Here is a 19,006-nt window from a genome sequence, read left to right on the forward strand (position 1 = left end):
AAATAAACTTGAACAGCAAGAAAAGAGTGACAATTATACAGTTCGTCATTCAATAAGTAAAAGTGTCCCATTATAGTGGGGCTTGACATAACAATAGAAGTACCTTTTATTATAGCATCATAATGTTGAAATATCTATAAAACTTGGGAGAGCTTGTTTCTTTCCATATGTTTTGATTTATTATGAGTGACGCTTAATATGTTTTGCTCACAGTGCTGTTTCATTTTAGATATCATCAGAGAAAGGTAATCGAAAGTCTTTAGCATGTACGATGGAAACATATTAGTTTGTAATATAATTACGAAAAAATAAAGTGATATAAACTTATACAGTGAAAATTATACAAGTCGTTTTTTCAATGCCTGAAGTGCCCTATTTAACGTAAGAATGAAGATTATCGATTAATATATGAAAGCATATCGAACAATTAATATAGGAAATGTCTTGCCCTTGAAATAAAGAATAATGCGATTCGAGACGTTGCTGTAAATAGAATGACAAAAAAAAGGGCCACGTGTGAATACCTGGATTTGTGTTTTTGCAGATGGATGTGATATGGAAACGGCATAGGATTTCACGTTGTCGTGTTGAACAAGGCGAATTATAGCGCCAAAATCTAGGTTGGTGCCAATATCTAATGTGATAGTCCTTTTTCTATTCGATTTAGTTATCCATCCAACATCTGGTCTAATGTCACCGGGTTTGCCAACTGGTGGATTGAGAGAGATGGCTGTGTCTGGCATGAAAGATTCATCGTTCATCGATTCTGACAGATCACACAACCCTGCCAAATAAAAGAATTGCCTCTTAAATAATGGAAAATTAAGGTACAGTGTTAATCTGTTATATATAAGGGAAAGAAATGAATCGTCCGATTTAAGAAAAATTGTATGAATATTACTCACATTGAAGAGGGGTTGATGGGCTTGGAAGAAGTTTTGAAGTTGCCGTGGCAGTGGAAGGAGGTTCTGCATTATAAAATACGCATCGGATGAAGGAAGTATAAAACGAACGACATCAGTTTATACGATTTATATTCAATATTTTTGATGCAATCTAGAGAGACATCGGCAGAGATATAAAGAGGAAAGGTAGCGGCAAATAAAGATGCGTGGATATGGACGAAAATGTTATCGTTGTTTTATTTGTAGTAAGAAATGTAATATTGATAGAGATATCTTACCTGAAATTCAAAGGAGTTTGCATAAAATGCTTGTGCTAAGCAGAATAGGAGGGGAAGCGGTTACTTAAACATCAGAAGGATTCTGTTTAATGAGGTGCTTAATTTTAAGAAAAAATACCGTTTTATTTGATCACTTCATAGGCAGTATGTTGGGAAATGATTTTTTTAGTAGAATTACGTATAGAAGAAAACTCACGTGGACTAGTTGTTGGTAGAGATGATGCTGCTGCTGAAGTGATTGGTGCCGTTGTTGTAGAGATTGGATCTGCAATGTTATATGAAAGGGAAAATATTTGATAGATAGAATTACTTAAATTTCAATGAAATTGGAAAACGAAGTAAAGGCAATTAATGATTAGAAGTTTCATGTAAACTGCTTACGTTTACAAACTTTTGCAGAGACAGATACCAACATATCTTGTGTTGGATCGATTGGGAAAAGTTCAATTTGTACCACGGTTTGACCATTATGTTGTGGAATGGCAACTGTTCGATCTGGCGAGGATTCCTAATGAATGAAAGTTAAAATAAACTGAAATAAACTTGAACAGCAAGAAAAGAGTGACAATTATACAGTTCGTCATTCAATAAGTAAAAGTGTCCCATTATAGTGGGGCTTGACATAACAATAGAAGTACCTTTTATTATAGCATCATAATGTTGAAATATCTATAAAACTTGGGAGAGCTTGTTTCTTTCCATATGTTTTGATTTATTATGAGTGACGCTTAATATGTTTTGCTCACAGTGCTGTTTCATTTTAGATATCATCAGAGAAAGGTAATCGAAAGTCTTTAGCATGTACGATGGAAACATATTAGTTTGTAATATAATTACGAAAAAATAAAGTGATATAAACTTATACAGTGAAAATTATACAAGTCGTTTTTTCAATGCCTGAAGTGCCCTATTTAACGTAAGAATGAAGATTATCGATTAATATATGAAAGCATATCGAACAATTAATATAGGAAATGTCTTGCCCTTGAAATAAAGAATAATGCGATTCGAGACGTTGCTGTAAATAGAATGACAAAAAAAAGGGCCACGTGTGAATACCTGGATTTGTGTTTTTGCAGATGGATGTGATATGGAAACGGCATAGGATTTCACGTTGTCGTGTTGAACAAGGCGAATTATAGCGCCAAAATCTAGGTTGGTGCCAATATCTAATGTGATAGTCCTTTTTCTATTCGATTTAGTTATCCATCCAACATCTGGTCTAATGTCACCGGGTTTGCCAACTGGTGGATTGAGAGAGATGGCTGTGTCTGGCATGAAAGATTCATCGTTCATCGATTCTGACAGATCACACAACCCTGCCAAATAAAAGAATTGCCTCTTAAATAATGGAAAATTAAGGTACAGTGTTAATCTGTTATATATAAGGGAAAGAAATGAATCGTCCGATTTAAGAAAAATTGTATGAATATTACTCACATTGAAGAGGGGTTGATGGGCTTGGAAGAAGTTTTGAAGTTGCCGTGGCAGTGGAAGGAGGTTCTGCATTATAAAATACGCATCGGATGAAGGAAGTATAAAACGAACGACATCAGTTTATACGATTTATATTCAATATTTTTGATGCAATCTAGAGAGACATCGGCAGAGATATAAAGAGGAAAGGTAGCGGCAAATAAAGATGCGTGGATATGGACGAAAATGTTATCGTTGTTTTATTTGTAGTAAGAAATGTAATATTGATAGAGATATCTTACCTGAAATTCAAAGGAGTTTGCATAAAATGCTTGTGCTAAGCAGAATAGGAGGGGAAGCGGTTACTTAAACATCAGAAGGATTCTGTTTAATGAGGTGCTTAATTTTAAGAAAAAATACCGTTTTATTTGATCACTTCATAGGCAGTATGTTGGGAAATGATTTTTTTAGTAGAATTACGTATAGAAGAAAACTCACGTGGACTAGTTGTTGGTAGAGATGATGCTGCTGCTGAAGTGATTGGTGCCGTTGCTGTAGAGATTGGATCTGCAATGTTATATGAAAGGGAAAATATTTGATAGATAGAATTACTTAAATTTCAATGAAATTGGAAAACGAAGTAAAGGCAATTAATGATTAGAAGTTTCATGTAAACCGCTTACGTTTACAAACTTTTGCAGAGACAGATACCAACATATCTTGTGTTGGATCGATTGGGAAAAGTTCAATTTGTACCACGGTTTGACCATTATGTTGTGGAATGGCAACTGTTCGATCTGGCGAGGATTCCTAATGAATGAAAGTTAAAATAAACTGAAATAAACTTGAACAGCAAGAAAAGAGTGACAATTATACAGTTCGTCATTCAATAAGTAAAAGTGTCCCATTATAGTGGGGCTTGACATAACAATAGAAGTACCTTTTATTATAGCATCATAATGTTGAAATATCTATAAAACTTGGGAGAGCTTGTTTCTTTCCATATGTTTTGATTTATTATGAGTGACTCTTAATATGTTTTGCTCACATTGCTGTTTCATTTTAGATATCATCAGAGAAAGGTAATCGAAAGTCTTTAGCATGTACGATGGAAAAAAAATTAGTTTGTAATAGAATTACGAAAGAAATAAAGTGATATAAACTTATACGGTGAAAATTATACAAGTCGTTTTTGCAATGCCTGAAGTGCCCTATTTTATGTAAGAATGAAGATTATCGATTAATATATGAAAGCATATCGAACAATTAATATAGGAAATGTCTTGCGCTTTGAAATAGAGAATAATGCGATTCGAGACGTTGTTGTAAATAGAATGACAAAAAAAGGGCCACGAGTGAATACCTGGATTTGTGTTTTTGCAGATGGATGTGATATGGAAACGGTATAGTATTTCACGTTGTCGTGTTGAACAAGGCGAATTATAGCGCCAAAATCTAGGTTGGTGCCAATATCTAATGTGATAGTCCTTTTTCTATTCGATTTAGTTATCCATCCAACATCTGGTCTAATGTCACCGGGTTTACCAACTGGTGGATTGAGAGAGATGGCTGTGTCTGGCATGAAAGATTCATCGTTCATCGATTCTGACAGATCACACAACCCTGACAAATAAAAGAATTGCCTCTTAAATAATGGAAAATTAAGGTACAGTGTTAATCTGTTATATATAAGGGAAAGAAATGAATCGTCCGATTTAAGAAAAATTGTATGAATATTACTCACATTGAAGAGGGGTTGATGGGCTTGGAAGAAGTTTTGAAGTTGCCGTGGCAGTGGAAGGAGGTTCTGCATTATAAAATACGCATCGGATGAAGGAAGTATAAAACGAACGACACCAGTTTATACGATTTATATTCAATATCTTTGATGCAATCTAGAGAGACATCGGCAGAGATATAAAGAGGAAAGGTAGCGGCAAATAAAGATGCGTGGATATGGACGAAAATGTTATCGTTGTTTTATTTGTAGTAAGAAATGTAATATTGATAGAGATATCTTACCTGAAATTCAAAGGAGTTTGCATAAAATGCTTGTGCTAAGCAGAATAGGAGGGGAAGCGGTTACTAAAACATCAGAAGGATTCTGTTTAATGAGGTGCTTAATTTTAAGAAAAAATACCGTTTTATTTGATCACTTCATAGGCAGTATGTTGGGAAATGATTTTTTTAGTAGAATTACGTATAGAAGAAAACTCACGTGGACTAGTTGTTGGTAGAGATGATGCTGCTGCTGAAGTGACTGGTGCCGTTGCTGTAGAGATTGGGTCTGCAATGTTATATGAAAGGGAAAATATTTGATAGATAGAATTACTTAAATTTCAATGAAATTGGAAAACGAAGTAAAGGCAATTAATGATTAGAAGTTTCATGTAAACTGCTTACGTTTACAAACTTTTGCAGAGACAGATACCAACATATCTTGTGTTGGATCGATTGGGAAAAGTTCAATTTGTACCACGGTTTGACCATTATGTTGTGGAATGGCAACTGTTCGATCTGGCGAGGATTCCTAATAAATGAAAGTTAAAATAAACTGAAATAAACTTGAACAGCAAGAAAAGAGTGACAATTATACAGTTCGTCATTCAATAAGTAAAAGTGTCCCATTATAGTGGGGCTTGACATAACAATAGAAGTACCTTTTATTATAGCATCATAATGTTGAAATATCTATAAAACTTGGGAGAGCTTGTTTCTTTCCATATGTTTTGATTTATTATGAGTTACGCTTAATATGTTTTGCTCACATTGCTGTTTCATTTTAGATATCATCAGAGAAAGGTAATCGAAAGTCTTTAGCATGTACGATGGAAAAATATTAGTTTGTAATAGAATTACGAAAAAATATACAGTGAAAATTATACAAGTCGTTTTTTCAATGCCTGAAGTGCCCTATTTAACGTAAAAATGAAGATTATCGATTAATATATGAAAGTATATTGAACAATTAATATAGGAAATGTCTTGCGCTTTGAAATAGAGAATAATGCGATTCGAGACGTTGCTGTAAATAGAATGACAAAAAAAGGGCCACGCGTGAATACCTGGATTTGTGTTTTTGCAGATGGATGTGATATGGAAACGGCATAGGATTTCACGTTGTCGTGTTGAACAAGGCGAATTATAGCGCCAAAATCTAGGTTGGTGCCAATATCTAATGTGATAGTCCTTTTTCTATTCGATTTAGTTATCCATCCAACATCTGGTCTAATGTCACTGGGTTTGCCATCTGGTGGATTGAGAGAGATGGCTGTGTCTGGCATGAAAGATTCATCGTTCATCGATTCTGACAGATCACACAACCCTGACAAATAAAAGAATTGCCTCTTAAATAATGGAAAATTAAGGTACAGTGTTAATCTGTTATATATAAGGGAAAGAAATGAATCGTCCGATTTAAGAAAAATTGTATGAATATTACTCACATTGAAGAGGGGTTGATGGGCTTGGAAGAAGTTTTGAAGTTGCCATGGCAGTGGAAGGAGATTCTGCATTATAAAATACGCATCGGATGAAGGAAGTATAAAACGAACGACATCAGTTTATACGATTTATATACAATATTTTTGATGCAATCTAGAGAGACATCGGCAGAGATATAAAGAGGAAAGGTAGCGGCAAATAAAGATGCGTGGATATGGACGAAAATGTTATCGTTGTTTTATTTGTAGTAAGAAATGTAATATTGATTGAGATATCTTACCTGAAATTCAAAGAGTTTGCATAAAATGCTTGTGCTAAGCAGAATAGGAGGGGAAGCGGTTACTTAAACATCAGAAGGATTCTGTTTAATGAGGTGCTTAATTTTAAGAATAAATACCGTTTTATTTGATCACTTCATAGGCAGTATGTTGGGAAATGATTTTTTTAGTAGAATTACGTATAGAAGAAAACTCACGTGGACTAGTTGTTGGTAGAGATGATGCTGCTGCTGAAGTGATTGGTGCCGTTGTTGTAGAGATTGGGTCTGCAATGTTATATGAAAGGGAAAATATTTGATAGATAGAATTACTTAAATTTCAATGAAATTGGAAAACGAAGTAAAGGCAATTAATGATTAGAAGTTTCATGTAAACTGCTTACGTTTACAAACTTTTGCAGAGACAGATACCAACATATCTTGTGTTGGATCGATTGGGAAAAGTTCAATTTGTACCACGGTTTGACCATTATGTTGTGGAATGGCAACTGTTCGATCTGGCGAGGATTCCTAATAAATGAAAGTTAAAATAAACTGAAATAAACTTGAACAGCAAGAAAAGAGTGACAATTATACAGTTCGTCATTCAATAAGTAAAAGTGTCCCATTATAGTGGGGCTTGACATAACAATAGAAGTACCTTTTATTATAGCATCATAATGTTGAAATATCTATAAAACTTGGGAGAGCTTGTTTCTTTCCATATGTTTTGATTTATTATGAGTGACGCTTAATATGTTTTGCTCACATTGCTGTTTCATTTTAGATATCATCAGAGAAAGGTAATCGAAAGTCTTTAGCATGTACGATGGAAACATATTAGTTTGTAATATAATTACGAAAAAATAAAGTGATATAAACTTATACAGTGAAAATTATACAAGTCGTTTTTTCAATGCCTGAAGAGCCCTTTTTAACGTAAGAATGAAGATTATCGATTAATATCTGAAAGCATATCGAACAATTAATATAGGAAATGTCTTGCGCTTTGAAATAGAGAATAATGCGATTCGAGACGTTGCTGTAAATAGAATGACAAAAAAAGGGCCACGCGTGAATACCTGGATTTGTGTTTTTGCAGATGGATGTGATATGGAAACGGTATAGGATTTCACGTTGTCGTGTTGAACAAGGCGAATTATAGCGCCAAAATCTAGGTTGGTGCCAATATCTAATGTGATAGTCCTTTTTCTATTCGATTTAGTTATCCATCCAACATCTGGTCTAATGTCACCGGGTTTGCCAACTGGTGGATTGAGAGAGATGGCTGTGTCTGGCATGAAAGATTCATCGTTCATCGATTCTGACAGATCACACAACCCTGCCAAATAAAAGAATTGCCTCTTAAATAATGGAAAATTAAGGTACAGTGTTAATCTGTTATATATAAGGGAAAGAAATGAATCGTCCGATTTAAGAAAAATTGTATGAATATTACTCACATTGAAGAGGGGTTGATGGGCTTGGAAGAAGTTTTGAAGTTGCCGTGGCAGTGGAAGGAGGTTCTGCATTATAAAATACGCATCGGATGAAGGAAGTATAAAACGAACGACATCAGTTTATACGATTTATATTCAATAATTTTGATGCAATCTAGAGAGACATCGGCAGAGATATAAAGAGGAAAGGTAGCGGCAAATAAAGATGCGTGGATATGGACGAAAATGTTATCGTTGATTTATTTGTAGTAAGAAATGTAATATTGATAGAGATATCTTACCTGAAATTCAAAGGAGTTTGCATAAAATGCTTGTGCTAAGCAGAATAGGAGGGGAAGCGGTTACTTAAACATCAGAAGGATTCTGTTTAATGGGGTGCTTAATTTTAAGAAAAAATACCGTTTTATTTGATCACTTCATAGGCAGTATGTTGGGATATGATTTTTTTAGTAGAATTACGTATAGAAGAAAACTCACGTGGACTAGTTGTTGGTAGAGATGATGCTGCTGCTGAAGTGATTGGTGCCGTTGTTGTAGAGATTGGATCTGCAATGTTATATGAAAGGGAAAATATTTGATAGATAGAATTACTTAAATTTCAATGAAATTGGAAAACGAAGTAAAGGCAATTAATGATTAGAAGTTTCATGTAAACTGCTTACGTTTACAAACTTTTGCAGAGACAGATACCAACATATCTTGTGTTGGATCGATTGGGAAAAGTTCAATTTGTACCACGGTTTGACCATTATGTTGTGGAATGGCAACTGTTCGATCTGGCGAGGATTCCTAATAAATGAAAGTTAAAATAAACTGAAATAAACTTGAACAGCAAGAAAAGAGTGACAGTTATACAGTTCGTCATTCAATAAGTAAAAGTGTCCCATTATAGTGGGGCTTGACATAACAATAGAAGTACCTTTTATTATAGCATCATAATGTTGAAATATCTATAAAACTTGGGAGAGCTTGTTTCTTTCCATATGTTTTGATTTATTATGAGTGACTCTTAATATGTTTTGCTCACATTGCTGTTTCATTTTAGATATCATCAGAGAAAGGTAATCGAAAGTCTTTAGCATGTACGATGGAAAAAAAATTAGTTTGTAATAGAATTACGAAAGAAATAAAGTGATATAAACTTATACGGTGAAAATTATACAAGTCGTTTTTGCAATGCCTGAAGTGCCCTATTTTATGTAAGAATGAAGATTATCGATTAATATATGAAAGCATATCGAACAATTAATATAGGAAATGTCTTGCGCTTTGAAATAGAGAATAATGCGATTCGAGACGTTGTTGTAAATAGAATGACAAAAAAAGGGCCACGAGTGAATACCTGGATTTGTGTTTTTGCAGATGGATGTGATATGGAAACGGTATAGTATTTCACGTTGTCGTGTTGAACAAGGCGAATTATAGCGCCAAAATCTAGGTTGGTGCCAATATCTAATGTGATAGTCCTTTTTCTATTCGATTTAGTTATCCATCCAACATCTGGTCTAATGTCACCGGGTTTACCAACTGGTGGATTGAGAGAGATGGCTGTGTCTGGCATGAAAGATTCATCGTTCATCGATTCTGACAGATCACACAACCCTGACAAATAAAAGAATTGCCTCTTAAATAATGGAAAATTAAGGTACAGTGTTAATCTGTTATATATAAGGGAAAGAAATGAATCGTCCGATTTAAGAAAAATTGTATGAATATTACTCACATTGAAGAGGGGTTGATGGGCTTGGAAGAAGTTTTGAAGTTGCCGTGGCAGTGGAAGGAGGTTCTGCATTATAAAATACGCATCGGATGAAGGAAGTATAAAACGAACGACACCAGTTTATACGATTTATATTCAATATCTTTGATGCAATCTAGAGAGACATCGGCAGAGATATAAAGAGGAAAGGTAGCGGCAAATAAAGATGCGTGGATATGGACGAAAATGTTATCGTTGTTTTATTTGTAGTAAGAAATGTAATATTGATAGAGATATCTTACCTGAAATTCAAAGGAGTTTGCATAAAATGCTTGTGCTAAGCAGAATAGGAGGGGAAGCGGTTACTAAAACATCAGAAGGATTCTGTTTAATGAGGTGCTTAATTTTAAGAATAAATACCGTTTTATTTGATCACTTCATAGGCAATATGTTGGGAAATGATTTTTTAGTAGAATTACGTATAGAAGAAAACTCACGTGGACTAGTTGTTGGTAGAGATGATGCTGCCGCTGAAGTGACTGGTGCCGTTGTTGTAGAGATTGGGTCTGCAATGTTATATGAAAGGGAAAATATTTGATAGATAGAATTACTTAAATTTCAATGAAATTGGAAAACGAAGTAAAGGCAATTAATGATTAGAAGTTTCATGTAAACCGCTTACGTTTACAAACTTTTGCAGAGACAGATACCAACATATCTTGTGTTGGATCGATTGGGAAAAGTTCAATTTGTACCACGCTTTCACCATTATGTTGTGGAATGGCAACTGTTCGATCTGGCGAGGATTCCTAATAAATGAAAGTTAAAATAAACTGAAATAAACTTGAACAGCAAGAAAAGAGTGACAATTATACAGTTCGTCATTCAATAAGTAAAAGTGTCCCATTATAGTGGGGCTTGACATAACAATAGAAGTACCTTTTATTATAGCATCATAATGTTGAAATATCTATAAAACTTGGGAGAGCTTGTTTCTTTCCATATGTTTTGATTTATTATGAGTTACGCTTAATATGTTTTGCTCACATTGCTGTTTCATTTTAGATATCATCAGAGAAAGGTAATCGAAAGTCTTTAGCATGTACGATGGAAAAATATTAGTTTGTAATAGAATTACGAAAAAATATACAGTGAAAATTATACAAGTCGTTTTTTCAATGCCTGAAGTGCCCTATTTAACGTAAAAATGAAGATTATCGATTAATATATGAAAGTATATTGAACAATTAATATAGGAAATGTCTTGCGCTTTGAAATAGAGAATAATGCGATTCGAGACGTTGCTGTAAATAGAATGACAAAAAAAGGGCCACGCGTGAATACCTGGATTTGTGTTTTTGCAGATGGATGTGATATGGAAACGGCATAGGATTTCACGTTGTCGTGTTGAACAAGGCGAATTATAGCGCCAAAATCTAGGTTGGTGCCAATATCTAATGTGATAGTCCTTTTTCTATTCGATTTAGTTATCCATCCAACATCTGGTCTAATGTCACCGGGTTTGCCATCTGGTGGATTGAGAGAGATGGCTGTGTCTGGCATGAAAGATTCATCGTTCATCGATTCTGACAGATCACACAACCCTGACAAATAAAAGAATTGCCTCTTAAATAATGGAAAATTAAGGTACAGTGTTAATCTGTTATATATAAGGGAAAGAAATGAATCGTCCGATTTAAGAAAAATTGTATGACTATTACTCACATTGAAGAGGGGTTGATGGGCTTGGAAGAAGTTTTGAAGTTGCCATGGCAGTGGAAGGAGATTCTGCATTATAAAATACGCATCGGATGAAGGAAGTATAAAACGAACGACATCAGTTTATACGATTTATATACAATATTTTTGATGCAATCTAGAGAGACATCGGCAGAGATATAAAGAGGAAAGGTAGCGGCAAATAAAGATGCGTGGATATGGACGAAAATGTTATCGTTGTTTTATTTGTAGTAAGAAATGTAATATTGATTGAGATATCTTACATGAAATTCAAAGGAGTTTGCATAAAATGCTTGTGCTAAGCAGAATAGGAGGGGAAGCGGTTACTTAAACATCAGAAGGATTCTGTTTAATGGGGTGCTTAATTTTAAGAAAAAATACCGTTTTATTTGATCACTTCATAGGCAGTATGTTGGGAAATGATTTTTTTAGTAGAATTACGTATAGAAGAAAACTCACGTGGACTAGTTGTTGGTAGAGATGATGCTGCTGCTGAAGTGATTGGTGCCGTTGTTGTAGAGATTGGATCTGCAATGTTATATGAAAGGGAAAATATTTGATAGATAGAATTACTTAAATTTCAATGAAATTGGAAAACGAAGTAAAGGCAATTAATGATTAGAAGTTTCATGTAAACCGCTTACGTTTACAAACTTTTGCAGAGACAGATACCAACATATCTTGTGTTGGATCGATTGGGAAAAGTTCAATTTGTACCACGGTTTGACCATTATGTTGTGGAATGGCAACTGTTCGATCTGGCAAGGATTCCTAATAAATGAAAGTTAAAATAAACTGAAATAAACTTGAACAGCAAGAAAAGAGTGACAATTATACAGTTCGTCATTCAATAAGTAAAAGTGTCCCATTATAGTGGGGCTTGACATAACAATAGAAGTACCTTTTATTATAGCATCATAATGTTGAAATATCTATAAAACTTGGGAGAGCTTGTTTCTTTCCATATGTTTTGATTTATTATGAGTTACGCTTAATATGTTTTGCTCACATTGCTGTTTCATTTTAGATATCATCAGAGAAAGGTAATCGAAAGTCTTTAGCATGTACGATGGAAACATATTAGTTTGTAATATAATTACGAAAAAATAAAGTGATATAAACTTATACAGTGAAAATTATACAAGTCGTTTTTTCAATGCCTGAAGAGCCCTTTTTAACGTAAGAATGAAGATTATCGATTAATATCTGAAAGCATATCGAACAATTAATATAGGAAATGTCTTGCGCTTTGAAATAGAGAATAATGCGATTCGAGACGTTGCTGTAAATAGAATGACAAAAAAAGGGTCACGCGTGAATACCTGGATTTGTGTTTTTGCAGATGGATGTGATATGGAAACGGTATAGGATTTCACGTTGTCGTGTTGAACAAGGCGAATTATAGCGCCAAAATCTAGGTTGGTGCCAATATCTAATGTGATAGTCCTTTTTCTATTCGATTTAGTTATCCATCCAACATCTGGTCTAATGTCACCGGGTTTGCCATCTGGTGGATTGAGAGAGATGGCTGTGTCTGGCATGAAAGATTCATCGTTCATCGATTCTGACAGATCACACAACCCTGACAAATAAAATAATTGCCTCTTAAATAATGGAAAATTAAGGTACAGTGTTAATCTGTTATATATAAGGGAAAGAAATGAATCGTCCGATTTAAGAAAAATTGTATGAATATTACTCACATTGAAGAGGGGTTGATGGGCTTGGAAGAAGTTTTGAAGTTGCCATGGCAGTGGAAGGAGATTCTGCATTATAAAATACGCATCGGATGAAGGAAGTATAAAACGAACGACATCAGTTTATACGATTTATATTCAATATTTTTGATGCAATCTAGAGAGACATCGGCAGAGATATAAAGAGGAAAGGTAGCGGCAAATAAAGATGCGTGGATATGGACGAAAATGTTATCGTTGATTTATTTGTAGTAAGAAATGTAATATTGATAGAGATATCTTACCTGAAATTCAAAGGAGTTTGCATAAAATGCTTGTGCTAAGCAGAATAGGAGGGGAAGCGGTTACTTAAACATCAGAAGGATTCTGTTTAATGGGGTGCTTAATTTTAAGAAAAAATACCGTTTTATTTGATCACTTCATAGGCAGTATGTTGGGAAATGATTTTTTTAGTAGAATTACGTATAGAAGAAAACTCACGTGGACTAGTTGTTGGTAGAGATGATGCTGCTGCTGAAGTGATTGGTGCCGTTGTTGTAGAGATTGGGTCTGCAATGTTATATGAAAGGGAAAATATTTGATAGATAGAATTACTTAAATTTCAATGAAATTGGAAAACGAAGTAAAGGCAATTAATGATTAGAAGTTTCATGTAAACTGCTTACGTTTACAAACTTTTGCAGATACAGATACCAACATATCTTGTGTTGGATCGATTGGGAAAAGTTCAATTTGTACCACGGTTTGACCATTATGTTGTGGAATGGCAACTGTTCGATCTGGCGAGGATTCCTAATAAATGAAAGTTAAAATAAACTGAAATAAACTTGAACAGCAAGAAAAGAGTGACAATTATACAGTTCGTCATTCAATAAGTAAAAGTGTCCCATTATAGTGGGGCTTGACATAACAATAGAAGTACCTTTTATTATAGCATCATAATGTTGAAATATCTATAAAACCTGGAAGAGCTTGTTTCTTTCCATATGTTTTGATTTATTATGAGTTACGCTTAATATGTTTTGCTCACATTGCTGTTTCATTTTAGATATCATCAGAGACAGGTAATCGAAAGTCTTTAGCATGTACGATGGAAAAAAAATTAGTTTGTAATAGAATTACGAAAGAAATAAAGTGATATAAACTTATACGGTGAAAATTATACAAGTCGTATTTGCAATGCCTGAAGTGCCCTATTTTATGTAAGAATGAAGATTATCGATTAATATATGAAAGCATATCGAACAATTAATATAGGAAATGTCTTGCGCTTTGAAATAGAGAATAATGCGATTCGAGACGTTGTTGTAAATAGAATGACAAAAAAAGGGCCACGAGTGAATACCTGGATTTGTGTTTTTGCAGATGGATGTGATATGGAAACGGTATAGGATTTCACGTTGTCGTGTTGAACAAGGCGAATTATAGCGCCAAAATCTAGGTTGGTGCCAATATCTAATGTGATAGTCCTTTTTCTATTCGATTTAGTTATCCATCCAACATCTGGTTTAATGTCACCGGGTTTGCCAACTGGTGGATTGAGAGAGATGGCTGTGTCTGGCATGAAAGATTCATCGTTCATCGATTCTGACAGATCACACAACCCTGCCAAATAAAAGAATTGCCTCTTAAATAATGGAAAATTAAGGTACAGTGTTAATCTGTTATATATAAGGGAAAGAAATGAATCGTCCGATTTAAGAAAAATTGTATGAATATTACTCACATTGAAGAGGGGTTGATGGGCTTGGAAGAAGTTTTGAAGTTGCCGTGGCAGTGGAAGGAGGTTCTGCATTATAAAATACGCATCGGATGAAGGAAGTATAAAACGAACGACATCAGTTTATACGATTTATATTCAATAATTTTGATGCAATCTAGAGAGACATCGGCAGAGATATAAAGAGGAAAGGTAGCGGCAAATAAAGATGCGTGGATATGGACGAAAATGTTATCGTTGATTTATTTGTAGTAAGAAATGTAATATTGATAGAGATATCTTACCTGAAATTCAAAGGAGTTTGCATAAAATGCTTGTGCTAAGCAGAATAGGAGGGGAAGCGGTTACTTAAACATCAGAAGGATTCTGTTTAATGGGGTGCTTAATTTTAAGAAAAAATACCGTTTTATTTGATCACTTCATAGGCAGTATGTTGGGAAATGATTTTTTTAGTAGAATTACGTATAGAAGAAAACTCACGTGGACTAGTTGTTGGTAGAGATGATGCTGCTGCTGAAGTGATTGGTGCCGTTGTTGTAGAGATTGGATCTGCAATGTTATATGAAAGGGAAAATATTTGATAGATAGAATTACTTAAATTTCAATGAAATTGGAAAACGAAGTAAAGGCAATTAATGATTAGAAGTTTCATGTAAACTGCTTACGTTTACAAACTTTTGCAGAGACAGATACCAACATATCTTGTGTTGGATCGATTGGGAAAAGTTCAATTTGTACCACGGTTTGACCATTATGTTGTGGAATGGCAACTGTTCGATCTGGCGAGGATTCCTAATAAATGAAAGTTAAAATAAACTGAAATAAACTTGAACAGCAAGAAAAGAGTGACAATTATACAGTTCGTCATTCAATAAGTAAAAGTGTCCCATTATAGTGGGGCTTGACATAACAATAGAAGTACCTTTTATTATAGCATCATAATGTTGAAATATCTATAAAACCTGGAAGAGCTTGTTTCTTTCCATATGTTTTGATTTATTATGAGTTACGCTTAATATGTTTTGCTCACATTGCTGTTTCATTTTAGATATCATCAGAGATAGGTAATCGAAAGTCTTTAGCATGTACGATGGAAAAAAAATTAGTTTGTCATAGAATTACGAAAGAAATAAAGTGATATAAACTTATACGGTGAAAATTATACAAGTCGTTTTTGCAATGCCTGAAGTGCCCTATTTTATGTAAGAATGAAGATTATCGATTAATATATGAAAGCATATCGAACAATTAATATAGGAAATGTCTTGCGCTTTGAAATAGAGAATAATGCGATTCGAGACGTTGTTGTAAATAGAATGACAAAAAAAGGGCCACGAGTGAATACCTGGATTTGTGTTTTTGCAGATGGATGTGATATGGAAACGGTATAGGATTTCACGTTGTCGTGTTGAACAAGGCGAATTATAGCGCCAAAATCTAGGTTGGTGCCAATATCTAATGTGATAGTCCTTTTTCTATTCGATTTAGTTATCCATCCAACATCTGGTCTAATGTCACCGGGTTTGCCAACTGGTGGATTGAGAGAGATGGCTGTGTCTGGCATGAAAGATTCATCGTTCATCGATTCTGACAGATCACACAACCCTGACAAATAAAAGAATTGCCTCTTAAATAATGGAAAATTAAGGTACAGTGTTAATCTGTTATATATAAGGGAAAGAAATGAATCGTCCGATTTAAGAAAAATTGTATGAATATTACACACATTGAAGAGGGGTTGATGGGCTTGGAAGAAGTTTTGAAGTTGCCGTGGCAGTGGAAGGAGGTTCTGCATTATAAAATACGCATCGGATGAAGGAAGTATAAAACGAACGACATCAGTTTATACGATTTATATTCAATAATTTTGATGCAATCTAGAGAGACATCGGCAGAGATATAAAGAGGAAAGGTAGCGGCAAATAAAGATTCGTGGATATGGACGAAAATGTTATCGTTGTTTTATTTGTAGTAAGAAATGTAATATTGATAGAGATATCTTACCTGAAATTCAAAGGAGTTTGCATAAAATGCTTGTGCTAAGCAGAATAGGAGGGGAAGCGGTTACTTAAACATCAGAAGGATTCTGTTTAATGAGGTGCTTAATTTTAAGAATAAATACCGTTTTATTTGATCACTTCATAGGCAATATGTTGGGAAATGATTTTTTAGTAGAATTACGTATAGAAGAAAACTCACGTGGACTAGTTGTTGGTAGAGATGAAGCTGCTGCTGAAGTGACTGGTGCCGTTGCTGTAGAGATTGGGTCTGCAATGTTATATGAAAGGGAAAATATTTGATAGATAGAATTACTTAAATTTCAATGAAATTGGAAAACGAAGTAAAGGCAATTAATGATTAGAAGTTTCATGTAAACTGCTTACGTTTACAAACTTTTGCAGAGACAGATACCAACATATCTTGTGTTGGATCGATTGGGAAAAGTTCAATTTGTACCACGGTTTGACCATTATGTTGTGGAATGGCAACTGTTCGATCTGGCAAGGATTCCTAATAAATGAAAGTTAAAATAAACTGAAATAAACTTGAACAGCAAGAAAAGAGTGACAATTATACAGTTCGTCATTCAATAAGTAAAAGTGTCCCATTATAGTGGGGCTTGACATAACAATAGAAGTACCTTTTATTATAGCATCATAATGTTGAAATATCTATAAAACTTGGGAGAGCTTGTTTCTTTCCATATGTTTTGATTTATTATGAGTGACGCTTAATATGTTTTGCTCACAGTGCTGTTTCATTTTAGATATCATCAGAGAAAGGTAATCGAAAGTCTTTAGCATGTACGATGGAAACATATTAGTTTGTAATATAATTACGAAAAAATAAAGTGATATAAACTTATACAGTGAAAATTATACAAGTCGTTTTTTCAATGCCTGAAGTGCCCTATTTAACGTAAAAATGAAGATTATCGATTAATATATGAAAGTATATCGAACAATTAATATAGGAAATGTCTTGCGCTTTGAAATAGAGAATAATGCGATTCGAGACGTTGCTGTAAATAGAATGACAAAAAAAGGGCCACGCGTGAATACCTGGATTTGTGTTTTTGCAGATGGATGTGATATGGAAACGGCATAGGATTTCACGTTGTCGTGTTGAACAAGGCGAATTATAGCGCCAAAATCTAGGTTGGTGCCAATATCTAATGTGATAGTCCTTTTTCTATTCGATTTAGTTATCCATCCAACATCTGGTCTAATGTCACCGGGTTTGCCATCTGGTGGATTGAGAGAGATGGCTGTGTCTGGCATGAAAGATTCATCGTTCATCGATTCTGACAGATCACACAACCCTGACAAATAAAAGAATTGCCTCTTAAATAATGGAAAATTAAGGTACAGTGTTAATCTGTTATATATAAGGGAAAGAAATGAATCGTCCGATTTAAGAAAAATTGTATGAATATTACTCACATTGAAGAGGGGTTGATGGGCTTGGAAGAAGTTTTGAAGTTGCCGTGGCAGTGGAAGGAGGTTCTGCATTATAAAATACGCATCGGATGAAGGAAGTATAAAACGAACGACATCAGTTTATACGATTTATATTCAATATTTTTGATGCAATCTAGAGAGACATCGGCAGAGATATAAAGAGGAAAGGTAGCGGCAAATAAAGATGCGTGGATATGGACGAAAATGTTATCGTTGTTTTATTTGTAGTAAGAAATGTAATATTGATAGAGATATCTTACCTGAAATTCAAAGGAGCTTGCATAAAATGCTTGTGCTAAGCAGAATAGGAGGGGAAGCGGTTACTTAAACATCAGAAGGATTCTGTTTAATGAGGTGCTTAATTTTAAGAATAAATACCGTTTTATTTGATCACTTCATAGGCAGTATGTTGGGAAATGATTTTTTTAGTAGAATTACGTATAGAAGAAAACTCACGTGGACTAGTTGTTGGTAGAGATGATGCTGCCGCTGAAGTGACTGGTGCCGTTGCTGTAGAGATTGGGTCTGCAATGTTATATGAAAGGGAAAATATTTGATAGATAGAATTACTTAAATTTCAATGAAATTGGAAAACGAAGTAAAGGCAATTAATGATTAGAAGTTTCATGTAAACTGCTTACGTTTACAAACTTTTGCAGAGACAGATACCAACATATCTTGTGTTGGATCGATTGGGAAAAGTTCAATTTGTACCACGGTTTGACCATTATGTTGTGGAATGGCAACTGTTCGATCTGGCGAGGATTCCTAATAAATGAAAGTTAAAATAAACTGAAATAAACTTGAACAGCAAGAAAAGAGTGACAATTATACAGTTCGTCATTCAATAAGTAAAAGTGTCCCATTATAGTGGGGCTTGACATAACAATAGAAGTACCTTTTATTATAGCATCATAATGTTGAAATATC

General features: G+C 34.3%; 1 protein-coding gene across 1 annotated transcript in view; it reads right to left on the bottom strand.

Moving 5' to 3' along the window:
• Window positions 1-19,006, bottom strand: part of LOC128247133 (uncharacterized) — a 102,175-nt gene that overhangs the window by 16,503 nt on the left and 66,666 nt on the right. Inside the window, exons 55-95 of the mRNA XM_089348304.1 lie at window positions 18,718-18,844; window positions 18,533-18,601; window positions 18,059-18,121; window positions 17,678-17,937; window positions 17,000-17,126; window positions 16,815-16,883; window positions 16,342-16,404; window positions 15,961-16,220; window positions 15,281-15,407; window positions 15,096-15,164; window positions 14,622-14,684; window positions 14,241-14,500; window positions 13,561-13,687; window positions 13,376-13,444; window positions 12,902-12,964; window positions 12,521-12,780; window positions 11,843-11,969; window positions 11,658-11,726; window positions 11,184-11,246; window positions 10,803-11,062; window positions 10,141-10,267; window positions 9,956-10,024; window positions 9,102-9,361; window positions 8,422-8,548; window positions 8,237-8,305; window positions 7,382-7,641; window positions 6,704-6,830; window positions 6,519-6,587; window positions 6,046-6,108; window positions 5,665-5,924; window positions 5,003-5,129; window positions 4,818-4,886; window positions 3,963-4,222; window positions 3,283-3,409; window positions 3,098-3,166; window positions 2,624-2,686; window positions 2,243-2,502; window positions 1,565-1,691; window positions 1,380-1,448; window positions 906-968; window positions 525-784 (exon numbers count right to left, since the gene is read on the bottom strand). Of these exons, the coding sequence (XP_089204430.1) occupies window positions 525-784; window positions 906-968; window positions 1,380-1,448; window positions 1,565-1,691; window positions 2,243-2,502; window positions 2,624-2,686; window positions 3,098-3,166; window positions 3,283-3,409; window positions 3,963-4,222; window positions 4,818-4,886; window positions 5,003-5,129; window positions 5,665-5,924; window positions 6,046-6,108; window positions 6,519-6,587; window positions 6,704-6,830; window positions 7,382-7,641; window positions 8,237-8,305; window positions 8,422-8,548; window positions 9,102-9,361; window positions 9,956-10,024; window positions 10,141-10,267; window positions 10,803-11,062; window positions 11,184-11,246; window positions 11,658-11,726; window positions 11,843-11,969; window positions 12,521-12,780; window positions 12,902-12,964; window positions 13,376-13,444; window positions 13,561-13,687; window positions 14,241-14,500; window positions 14,622-14,684; window positions 15,096-15,164; window positions 15,281-15,407; window positions 15,961-16,220; window positions 16,342-16,404; window positions 16,815-16,883; window positions 17,000-17,126; window positions 17,678-17,937; window positions 18,059-18,121; window positions 18,533-18,601; window positions 18,718-18,844 (5,520 nt within the window). The remainder of the gene's footprint in view (window positions 1-524; window positions 785-905; window positions 969-1,379; window positions 1,449-1,564; window positions 1,692-2,242; window positions 2,503-2,623; window positions 2,687-3,097; window positions 3,167-3,282; window positions 3,410-3,962; window positions 4,223-4,817; window positions 4,887-5,002; window positions 5,130-5,664; window positions 5,925-6,045; window positions 6,109-6,518; window positions 6,588-6,703; window positions 6,831-7,381; window positions 7,642-8,236; window positions 8,306-8,421; window positions 8,549-9,101; window positions 9,362-9,955; window positions 10,025-10,140; window positions 10,268-10,802; window positions 11,063-11,183; window positions 11,247-11,657; window positions 11,727-11,842; window positions 11,970-12,520; window positions 12,781-12,901; window positions 12,965-13,375; window positions 13,445-13,560; window positions 13,688-14,240; window positions 14,501-14,621; window positions 14,685-15,095; window positions 15,165-15,280; window positions 15,408-15,960; window positions 16,221-16,341; window positions 16,405-16,814; window positions 16,884-16,999; window positions 17,127-17,677; window positions 17,938-18,058; window positions 18,122-18,532; window positions 18,602-18,717; window positions 18,845-19,006) is intronic.

This window comes from Octopus bimaculoides, chromosome 2 (genome assembly GCF_046866305.1).
Source record: "Octopus bimaculoides isolate indiv1 chromosome 2, ASM4686630v1, whole genome shotgun sequence".
Taxonomy (NCBI): domain Eukaryota; kingdom Metazoa; phylum Mollusca; class Cephalopoda; order Octopoda; family Octopodidae; genus Octopus; species Octopus bimaculoides.